The 12,238-nt window shown below is 40.3% G+C and overlaps 1 protein-coding gene across 3 annotated transcripts in view; it reads left to right on the forward strand.

Moving 5' to 3' along the window:
• The window catches only part of LOC137780088 (cGMP-dependent protein kinase 1), an 81,068-nt gene that overhangs the window by 62,373 nt on the left and 6,457 nt on the right, over positions 1 to 12,238 (forward strand). For 2 of the 3 annotated variants that reach the window (XM_068568425.1, XM_068568424.1), the window contains exons 8-9: positions 7,095 to 7,160; positions 9,157 to 9,231. In XM_068568425.1, coding sequence (XP_068424526.1) covers positions 7,095 to 7,160; positions 9,157 to 9,231 — 141 coding nt within the window. Of the gene's footprint in view, positions 1 to 6,775; positions 6,827 to 7,094; positions 7,161 to 9,156; positions 9,232 to 12,238 lie in introns of those variants that run through there. The other variant, XM_068568426.1, reaches the window with a different exon arrangement.

Below are 12,238 nucleotides of genomic sequence, written 5' to 3' on the forward strand. Positions count from 1 at the left end.
AAGGGATTAGATGACTCACTGCTGCTGTACTGCTAACGTTCAGTGGCATCTAAGCTCTCAAATACTCTCACTGAAAGGACACTTCAGTGTAATAAAAACATTTTATATGGCTCCTGGAATCAAAGCCCGGTGCCCTGATGGGATATTTTTACCCTGCTGTTTGTCTTGTCTTTTCATGTGTGTGTGCCTCTGTGCACAATGTTTTATTTAAACCGAGGGAGGCAAGAGAAAAGTGTATTATACCTGTGAGGGGTCAGGTAGAAACAGAGGACATATGCACTCATGAGAGAACATCTGAATGCGTGCAAGCACACAGACAATGTGTCAACATAAAAAAAAATGCAGATGTCGCCATCTTGTGGCTGATAAATGTGAAATCTTAAATCTTAAGCCCTTAACAAGCACGTCTCAAGAGCATATATTAACACCTTGAAACACAAAGAGACCTTAATTATACCAAAGCAGTATTCTAGAAAAAATACATAGCAGCAGTCAAAACTGTAAATCATTATTTTTATTTTTGAACAAGTACACTCCAGATGTTAGATGTGAGATTCAGGCGACAGCTGGAATTGCGCAGCTGGTTGGGCCTCTTCCCATAAGTTAAAGTTAACAACCATAGGATATAAAAAGTGACAGAGCATTAATATGCATGCAGAACATGTGAGGCATGGGAAGCTTGATCTCTTGGCAGTGGGAGGAGTAGGTCGTTCCAAACAGATATTCAATACTTTACCCCGATGAGATGTGCTGTTTGATGAATGAGATCATGACACAAACTACTAATCTATTATGGATTCAGCAGCTGTGCTACTTTTGTGTTGAACTCTTTTAATTTTCCACAGAATTGTTATTTAAAAGAAAGACCCTAAAAGTCTTGACATATCATGCTGATTTGTCATATACACACACATGTGCATGCTGTATGCGTCTATAAATAAGATAAGAGATAAGATAAGATAACCCTGTATTAGTCCCTCAGTGGGTAAATTACAGGATTACCATAGCACTGCTCCCAAGTCATAAGTAATAAGATAAAAGAAACAAGTAATATAAATACAGTAGAATGGTAATAAACAGATTAAATATTTAAGAAGAGAAAAATAGCAGTAAAAAAAAATATATATATTACATTTACAGATGGTATAAATTATACAGATGGAATATTACATTTACAGATGGAATAAAATATACAGATGGAATAAAGTATATAAATTATACAGATGGAAAAAATATACAGATGGAATCAAAAATACATGATATATCACACATATCCTTAAATATACCAATACATTTAGCGTTTCCCAGAATGGAACATTTTTAAAAATCTCTTCAAAGCACCTTCAAGAGCATCTCATGCTTTGTTTAAGCAAGACAACCATACCGTTTCCACATCCCACTGAAACAAAGTGCGATCCCCACCTCTGCATCCGCTTGGTATTGTAATCATCTTTTGGCCTCGCCGCCTTTTGTCTCGGAGTGTCTTGAGCGGGAGAAGCCTATTCAACTACACCTTTGATAGTCAAGCATGTCTCGTTAATTTACATGATTGCGATGCTGGCCATCTTGGAAGTAGGCTTTTGATCAGAGGGCTCTTCCGCAGGGTCATCTTTATAATCCAAAGTTAACTGTCCGTCCTTGCTCATGAAACTCAATAGCTCCTACTCAAAGGCTGCTGTGTCCATCTGAAGACGTTGCCTTTGATCTGTGAGAACAACATATTTACAAATCAAAGTCTGTTCTCCTGCCGGTGACAGATGGAATTATTTTTGTTCGAGCCCGTGTGTTCATTATAGCAGCAGAAAAAATATCCCAGTACATGTTTTCTCTGCAAGGATGGCCCTTAATGAATACTTTCGTACTGTAGGTGGATGTTCCAGGAAATGGTGGACCAGCAGCATATCTCATGTCACACTCTTCCTGTGATGGGGAAGTGTGAACTCCCCGTTGAGGTGTAGAGCCATCTGTAGCACAGACAATATGTGCCCTGGCCTTCTTGCCCAAGTGTACTTGGTGTGTACTTGGTGTATAAATCACCCTGAGAGGCTGAGTTAGTGTTGACTTGGTACTGTAGGTACTGGTGAGAAGACGAGACAAACATTGGTTGTATCATAGACTGTAGATGAGAATTTAAAGTAGTCGTTGTGACGTCACCCATTGGTTTGTGGATTGCGGTTTTGAAGCCTCGCCATCGTGGGTTTTTGTGGTCGCCATCTTTGTTTTTTGCAATTAGTGAATGGTAGTGACCATATTGGCACAGCGGAGGAGTGATGTTGTGGTTTAACCAGCGTATCCAGCTCTGGTAGTAATCTGTCAATCGCCAAAGCGTACCCTTCTTTATCATCTATTAAATGGAACCATCATTTACAAAATTATTTTCAGGCTGTGAACTGTGTGCTTTTATAAAGATTAGAATTTTAAAAAAAGAGTAAATTACTAAAACAAAGTAAAAAGATAATATTTTGTATTTGTTATGGTTTACACTGAATTTAGAGAAGTGGAAATTATTTTTGGGAAAATGACAAAAAAAAAAGATTCTCGGAAGCCTTTTAGACGAGGTGCTTTAACCAAACAAAAGGGATCGGTATTTATCAATATGAATCATCAATGATCAACAACTAGCATCAGCATAAAAAAAGAAAACGAGAGCAGGGATCTCTAAACGTTATGTATTCTTTATTCTTTTGTGCTGATCCGATCTGTGATTCGAACCGTGACTGATTCGTGATACGATCTGAGTTTCATGATCTGCTCCACCACTAGTAGATATTGTTATTTTAAGAACGTTGGCATGCTTATGTTAACATTTAGCTCAACCCAAAAGAGGTGATCGCATGACTGTAGAGACTCATCTTACCTGGTCCGTGCCTTGCACATCCTTTCTGGCTATGCACAACACATTGGTCTGACTCAATGCTACATGTTTTGATGAAGTGCTCGTCAGCTTCAATGCTGCTTTGTAGAATCCCCCGTCTCCCTGCAGTTCAAACCGTACCCTCAGTCTTTTAATAGCTCTTCCTCCACGAGTAAAAACATTAACTTCTGCCATCTGTTATTAACTAGAAATCTGTATATTTCTCATTGCTGCTGTATGTTCCTGTCCATATCCTGTGTATACTTTTTGTTTTCTTCAAAGCATAGATATTTAGTCTGAAGACATGCTCACAGCTGATACTGTCGCAGGATGCAAATCAACCACCAAAGATGTGAAGCTTTCTTCAGACAGCTTGAGAAGCACTTGTCAGAGTAAATCCCATGTTGCCCTTTTTTGTTTTGGAAAAATGCACAATTGTTGTGTTGAGATGCAGTTTTAAACAGGGACTTTCCCTCAGGCCAAAATATGTATTTTAGGTGTTGAAACCCAAGGGAAGATGGGGATTGAGAAGTAAAAACAGTATAAGGAAATAAGAGTCAGCTTCAGCTAGTGCCCTGAATTCACAAAATAACTAACAATTTCACAAGTATGCCCTATTATGTCAGATAGAAATCATTTCCATACACGAGAAACACTGGTTCCCTGTTAATGTTTTCATGTGTCTGTGGCAAGCCCTTGAGACTCAAGAGTAACCTTTCAAAGTTATCATTTGTGTGTTTGGTTTATCGACAACATAACGTATTCCTGAAATATTATTCATAAGCTAACACTTAAATCTTTAAGTAATTGGAATAATGTACCTGTAAATATTCAATCCGAAAGCCTCTTTCCACTTCATGGGGAAAAAAGTATTCTTATTATTAGATCACTTGTGCATATTTCAATAATAACACCTTTATTGCTATGTTTTATAACTGTATTACTCATGCGATCATTTACTTTAATACTTTCCTATGATCTATGAATGCATGTTCCATTCCCAGTTTGACCTTTTTGACTTGATATCTGTTCATTTTGTTTATTTATTTTTGTCACATTTGTAGCTTCTAGTTATGTAGTTTTGTGTTTATGTGGTACTGTTGCTCATGTGCTACTGTGGTACTGTTGTTGAGGACCTGATTGTAAATGAGATGGCGCATATCAAGGGGTTGTTTCCACAGACTGTATATAAGAAGCTGACGTCCTCATTGGGATGTCACCAATTGATTTGTGGACTGCCGTTTTTTAAGCCTTGAGTTCAGCTATTTCGTCGTCACCCTTAAATACAATCTGACTTTGTTTTGCGAGTCTCTCCTGCTAGTCAGTGGAGGGAATGCAAGTTTTAAGACACATCTGGTCATGGCTTCGCTTGGCAGAACATGAGGTTGCCGCCTGGTTTTTCCTAATGAATAATTTCCAGCCCGTGTGAAAGTGGGTGCCTGGAAGAGTAGGATAAATATATTAATACAAAAGTGGAAAGTGGTCATACTTTGCAGTTAAGTGTGAAATGCTCAATATTGTAGTTAATGGAAAAAAGCTGCACAAACACTTGCACAGTCATTTACGTAAGTGCTTTAATAGAAATCTGTGAAACAACTATCCAGGCCCACCTGAATACTCTCTCAGTCACAGAGTTGAAGCACATTATTGGCTGTGTATCCCACAGCCACCTCTTGTTCTCGCCCCGGGCCCGACCCGGGCTTTATATCTTCTCACTGCAGCCTCGTAGCTACTGCCCACTCTCAGCCTCCAAGCCTGTACGTTATTTTCATAACCCTCTTCCGGGACACAAGATCACTGTTCAATTACCTGGTTCATTTCAACTATCTACTGGAAATCAACACCGCAGGCCTCCTTCTGTGTACGTCATCCAAAGGACATTTCAGACACAGCATGCAGCTGCTTTTAGTGCGTCTCTGCTTGTGCATCTGTGTGTGTGTGTGTCGTTTTTTTTCAATGCGTTTCTTGTTGCGCTGCACTTAACAAGTGCAGAGCCTTCTTTGGCTTAGTGGATAACTTAGGCTCAGCAGCATGTAAATTAATCATTCTGACACATATTGTGAAGCGATTGTGTTTCGCATACAACATCGCAACGCAATGGCACACTAAGTTGTTTTTCTCAGCCACACTTGAGCAGCAGGGGACAGGTGTAACAAGCTGCTCTCAAACATGAAACCCTTGCGGTCTCTAAAGGATAATTCATGCTCAATCACTATTTCAATACAGCCAAAGTGTTGTGTTGCTTTGTTCTATTGCCATGGTAAGTCAATGAGACCAACACTGTATGCTCTCTTTTATGAGACACATTAACCCATGTAACAGATTGTGGGTGTAATACATGCAATATTTGACACGAATTAAAAAAGCTTCTTCAAATTACTTGACAGGCAGGCAAATTTGGAGAAGTAACGGCGAAATCTTTTGAAAAATGACTCCGCAGCTGGCGGATTCACGGCTGGGACGTCACAAGCATGTGTGCCTCAACAGCCCTTAACAGAGCAAGTTCACTTCTTATTCAGTTTCTGAATATTATAATAATCAACCAATTATGTAACGGGTGGTGAAAGGATTCAAATGCAATATGACAGAATAGTGGGTTGAGTCCGGGGACTCCGGAGGATGCATTAAGGCTACAGGCCGGACTCTGGAGGCTGCAGTGAGGCTGCAGGCTGGACCCGGGGATTCATAATGCTGCAGTGAGGCTGCAAGTTGGACTTTGGGGAATCTGGAAGCTGCAGTGAGGCTGCAAGTTGGACTTTGGGGATTCTGAGGCTGCTGGCTGGACCCCGCACGTTCATTAATTTAGCTTTATTGTTCATTAATTCTGCTTATGGGGATACCCCACTGCACTTGTCTCAATCAATTATCTTAATCTGATCACTTTGTATTTACGTGCAAAAATATGAACATAGTGTGTGTGTAAGGCTGGGCAAAAATAATTCCCACTGACTGTCAATCAGCACGCCTATTGTTCCAAACAAATCCTCACATAATCACTAATGACAACCACGTTGTGTAACATGGTGTCTTCATCCAAACAGGGACATTACATGCTTTCACCCATTAGCCTAGTTAAACTGTAAGTGCGCTTATTCAAATAGTTTTGATTTCTGTTGTGGGCAAACAAGAACAGGTGGCACAGTGTTTGCCAGGGTATTGTGTTTTAAGAGCATGGATGCAGGCCATAGGAGCTTATCAGACAGTGAGTGAAATACTGTAACAACAATGATAGCGCATGGGCTCCAATGTATCCTTTGCCCCTTGACAAACACTCCTCTGCACTCATCTCCTCTCTGGTCCTCACCTTTCAAAATGTGTTGTTCCCCCACCAGCTGTGTCCTTTATTCAAAGGGGTCAGCAGACAGAGTGAGTGCATGTGTGTGAGTTTGTGCTCGGGAAGGGGTGTGTTTGGAGGAGGGGAGGCAGAGGCAGTTGACATGCCATGAGGCGGAATTGTCACCTCAGCTCATTGAAATAGGCTGCCATGTGTCTGAGTTCAGATCAGACGCAGAGAGTGATTGTCAGCTACTGTCAGCACTTAAATTTAATTGAATCAACTTTTCATATCTAGAATCTGTTTTTATTTCATTTTTGCTCCCCACTGGGATATTACATTCGTCCAGAGTGTGTATTTTTGTCTTTTTCAAAGAAATGGGGCACAGCATAATCTGTTTATGGGACATCCCTTGAAGAATTTCCCGTCTTTTTGTAATATTTTAGTCTGTGTTAAAGTGGATAACACTACAATTGGATTGGAGATTAATGTATAAGTACGACAGCCGTGTCTTCAGTTGGAGAGCTGCTCTGGGCAGTGTGCTGGTTCAGAGTTAGAGCTCATCCCTTGTGGGAAAATCTTGCACAGTGAAGGATGGATTCTCGGGATACAGACTCTGAGGACTGCGTTTGGGGCGACTCCTCTGAAGAAGCATCGTCATCAGAGGAAGACAAACTTGATGTCAAATATAATAAAGAGTAATGTCGATCATGCAGTGATGTGTGTTGCCTGTTCAGAGTAAAGTTTCCAGTGTGGACCAGTGGCATTTATGGAATGAATGGAGTTGAATAAGACATAATTGATAGGCATGTGTTAAGTTTTGACTGTTTCCATCATCACAGCTCTGATAAAGCATTTCAATCCAATGATAATGTGATTCAATTACAGCCGCAGCGTGCGTTTATTGGATGAAATGTGCCAATGTTACTCCTATGTCTGATCGTGTTGTATGATCTTTTTGTCCAGGGAGGACATCCGGACAGCCAACGTCATTGCAGCAGAGGCAGTCACCTGTCTAGTCATCGATAGAGAGTGAGTATGAATAAGATTTTCCATCACAAAACATAATGGCTGTTATACATTATTGATTATTTAGCATTAAAGTGGTCCGCCATGAGCATCCAGGCTAAACAAGCCCACAAATTCTGCGTTGCTCATAATGATCAGACAAAGACAACACATCAACATTAACCCACTTCTGGACCTTTTGGATGAACACGACACATTTAGTGTCGGTACTTTCAATCAATAGTTCAATAAATGTATCCTGCATGATTCAATATGTTACATCCCTGCAAATTCAATAAATGTGATGTAAGCCATAAATTGTGCATTTCCAGGATGATGCGTCTCTTTCACTTCACCGCCGCTGTCTTGTTTGATTGTCTGCTCACGTTTGGGGGTCCTAAGAGTCAATCACGTCATCACCAGCTTCTATGTTCAGGACTCACCTAGTTCTCATGTCAATGTTTGCTAATCACTCAAACATCTAAAATTAATAGATCTACCTTTTAAGTGACATCAAGAAGGCATATGTCTTGAATTGTAAATCAACTCCAGCAAAGAATTTAAATGTAAGCCAAATTCTGCAAGGGCAAATTTTCTTTTGCTGTTTGTCAGGAGATTATCAAAGAGCAAAAGCAAATTTTTAGCGTTGCATTGCAGTGGCACGGTTTAACATTTGAACACAATGTTTATCATGTTTTCGTGGTACTTAAAAATGTCGATCCACATAAGTTTATCTGAGGTCACTCACTATCTTAAGGATTAAGTATTGTGGTGAGAATAAAGAGACAGATGGATTGGGCATAGGCAGGAGATGGTATCAGTTTACCCAGGGCCTCCCTGTAGCCTCAGGGAGCACGGCATCCTCAGAGTGAGTGAGTGAGTGAGTGAGTGAGTGAGTGAGTCATCGAGCACAAGAGATTATCACTGCTTCTCACTCTGCCTGTCATACGAGCAGCCAATGCTCTCGCTGCCCCCAATACTAGCTTATTACACGTATGTTTGTGTGTGTTTGTGTGTGTGTGTCCTGCCAAGACAGTTTTAGTGCAGATTCTAAGTAATACTATTTAAACATTTTGTGTGCATGTAATTGTTTTCTTCAATTGTGATGCATCCAAATAAAATAGTGGAACTTAAGAGGTAAAATGAGGATAATCGCAGCAGAAAACGAAAGAGATTGAGACATTTGGAAAGAGATGGGGAATGAAAACAAACGGCAGGAAGTCACAATTCACTCGTGCAATTGAAACTGTAAGCAGCCAAACACTTTAAAGAAAAGCTCAGCATGCAGCAGTCCCAGCTTACTGACAATATGGTCTCAACAGGAGAAAACACCAGATGTATTACATCCTCTGGCTGACAGCTTGATGAGCCCCGCATGAACACTAGCTCAGTTAGATGTTCTTCTAGACAGTCATATTTCAGATAGAAATGAACCCAAGCATAGTTATTATTTTTCATGTACATGTACTCCCCAGGAGTGCAACTTTGGAGGATTTTATTTCAGCAAATTAGCATATTATGTAGCTTGTTATGCTACAGTCAACCTATTAAATTGTTTCATTAACTACTGTAATTGTAATAATGTGCTGTTTCTTTCAGTAAAATACATTTATGGAAATGCATGTCTACTGGTCATGATTCTCAGTGAATTCTTTTCTCAGCAGAGTATGTTTTTTATTCTATAATTCATTCACTAAAACATTTCTTCTCAGCCTCTACTTTGGTCTCCGAAACTCCCACTCATCCCACGTCTGCTATCACACTATTTTACACCGCTTCGAGGTCGCTCCGTCTTCTCATCTCTCCCACAGTGAATTTTAGAGGCTCGTCTCTAAATGCAGCCTGATGAATATTTAATAGTAACTGGCAGTGTTTTTAATGACAGGCAGGCCATTTATTGCGCGAGCTACTTATATGGATCGCCTGCCGTATGCAAACTGCATTGATTACATACTGTGACTTCTCGAACAAAACAAATCCTACACGTTTGCTGTTTTAACCATTTCTGTCTGTGTTTCAGTTCATTCAAGCACATGATTGGAGGTTTCGAGGATGTGTCCATTAAAGGCCATGAGGATGCTGATGTCAAAGCCAGGTAAGATAATTATAATTGTATGCACAAATTAATTAAAATACCCACAATGCAAATATACATTTTTGCTTAGGGCTTGCTTTAGGTTTTATTTTTATTTTCAATGTAGTTTCAAGCAATTACATTAGCAAAGTAATTGTTAGATTAAATATAGCCTAACGAATTGTACCATAATGTGACTGCCGACCAGCGGCAACATTTTATGATAAAATGTGTTCAAGGCCACCTGTTAATATATTGTGTTTTACATAACAAGACAATACCCATGTGGCAGGCCAGAAACAGAGGCTATGACCTTCGCCTCTATTTCTGGAGGAACTGATATGTACTCTATTATATCATCACTATGGAAACAAGAGCATAGCACTATAGAAGGCACCTTGGCAATGAGGTAATAATAATGGGCATCTTGGGGTACAGGCAGCTACATATTGGCATAATCTAATACCTCGCTCACCCGGTGATATGTTGTGAGTCAAGGTGGGTTGAAACAAGCACCTGCTCAATACAGATTACAACGAGCGAGAGAGAAGGGACAGCTTATCGCCCCAGAAAGGAGAAGAGAGATGTAGATGGAGGGCCAAAGGAAAGACAGAACACGGGTGACAAAGCAGACCAAACTTCCGTTCGATGCTTTGGAGTTCTAGCTGAGTGCCGAGAGCGTCGGTCATCTTTTGCAAACCAGTGGAGTTCAGCAAGCAAAGAGTGGAACATAACACCTGTGTGTTGGACAGAGGCACTTAAGGAAGAGAAAAGACTTTTAGGGCGGGTATAATGGGAGTGGCCTCATTAGTTTTTGCCTGTGGCATTCATCCATCGCCAGGTCCCCCTTATGGCTCACTACCACTGATTATTGCCAGCAAAGATGTGTGATAGACTAGACAGAGACTGGCAGTGTGCATTCTCTACCCCATCCCTCCCTCGGTCTGTAGGGAAGCTAATTTAAGACTGATTTCATGCAAATATGCAACACATCATGGTCATTTGTAACCTTATAATCAACCCCATTAGCTACAGAAGTTTATCACATTTTCTTTTTTTTAAAGCCACTCTCTTCCTCTGTTCCCTAAAATCTGTCACATCAAAGCCGTTTCCACCCTGATTAAGGTAGCTTTCTCTGCCGCCGCGTGTGTCTCATCTTGTACTGATGCTCCCCGCCCAACAGAGCCCATTTGTTTCTTCGTAAGGAAAGCCTGAGTCAGGATCCCATGGTGATGGAAACTACCTCTAATTGGTCACAGCGGATAAACACTATGCAGCAGTACTATACAGCAACTAATACAGCTGCTCTCTGTGAGGTTGACACATCTTTTCTTCAAAGCCTACCTCACTGCTGTGTGCTACATATGCACATTGTTTTTGATCAAGACGCTGCTTCTCTCTGCAAGAGGAGCTTCCTGCTACTTAAAGTAAAGCCAATACCAATTTGTCTCTGTTGAGATGTTTTTCATGTATTTCTGCATGTATAAAGCATAGATTTAAATATTTTGTTTATTGGAAGGCAAGATGAGAGTCTGTAGGTGAGAATTGTTTTTTTTCTTATCTAAATTCCCATATTTTGAATACAGTTGCAAAAGTCTTTAAAACTTCAGGCCGCAAGTTATAGCTCCTCCTACCTTAAACTGCAACGTCTCTGGTTTGCATCCGGTTAGGGATCTTGTTGCATTTCTCTTCCTGAACTCTCCCTCCCTTATCCTCTGTCATCTGTCAATGGCATACAATGCCATCAAGATGTTTTTTTAAACTTCTGTTTCCAGGTTCTTCAATGAACCAGGTAATTTAAACTGTCCTCTGATGGCTCAACAGCTACTTTTGTTTTCCATTATTTTTGTGATAAACTTGCAGATTAGTATAAATACTGTACTTTACACTTACTACTAATCGTAGCCCTTCTATCATGATGAAGATATACATATGAACCCAGAAGGACACGGCACGTCCAGTGTCTGTTGATCAGGTGTATCAGTTCAATAAGCGAGAATTACTGGTAAATAATAGGGACATTTAATGAGAGTCAGCTTTAAGGTCAGATATGCTGTCCCCTGAGTCAGGCTAGACCAAAGTAAATGAGGACAATAGTGCACACACACACACACACACACACACACACACACACACACACACACACACACTCTCTCTCACGCACACATTTAGACACACAGGGATTGCGTCATTTTCTATGATCTCATCCGTTCACTGATACAGATTATCACCCACCAGGGCACTATTTGACCCGTATAGGAACACTTGTATTGCAGTGCTAGTAACAGATTTACAGTAATAAGCTACAGTTCCAACTTCTTGTAAAGCATCTCAAAATGAACAAAGCCAAAATGTAACTTACCACGGTTCAATTCTATATTCTTTATTGGAATAGGGACAATAGGTGCGTTATTCCACATTCATATAAATGTAAATGTACCCGAGTTAGCTGAAAGACTAGTTTTCATCTGCAGTTACTTTGCCTGCTGTTGTTAGAAATCCAAGAATAATTATAAATAAACAGTTTGCACTATCGTAAAAACATACTAGATTATTTTGCATTGTTGTACGATGCAGCTGAGCTCTGTGTTAGCTTTACAAGATTATGATCACATCTACTGTATGGTTGCAGTCACACTGCATTTACTCGCCACTGTCGTATCCCGTAGTGCTTCTTCGTCCATGGACATAGACGAGTGATGTTCTGCTTCTATCGGGAAAAATCTGTACGAGTGTTTGTGTCCTCAGCTGATACATTGAGCCCAGGGAAATATTTCTCCTGTCACAAAGCTATTCATGACAGTTCATGCTCTGATAACTTCACCAGCTGGTTTCAAGGTTGTCTCACTTAAAGAAGAGTTCATCTATTAGCCTCGGCTAAATGGGTTGATTCTTCCGTTGTCTACTTAATACAATAGCATTCTGCGGTTCATCTTTGAGGAGCTTGAAGTTATTGTACATCAACAAACATTTGCTCCTTACCTTGATACTCGGTATGGAGCAACGCTGCCATCTGTTGGTTAAATCA

The sequence above is a fragment of the Clinocottus analis genome, unplaced genomic scaffold (assembly GCF_023055335.1).
Source record: "Clinocottus analis isolate CAN_PGR_092001 unplaced genomic scaffold, fCliAna1.0.p SCAF_8, whole genome shotgun sequence".
Classification (NCBI taxonomy): Eukaryota; Metazoa; Chordata; class Actinopteri; order Perciformes; family Cottidae; genus Clinocottus; species Clinocottus analis.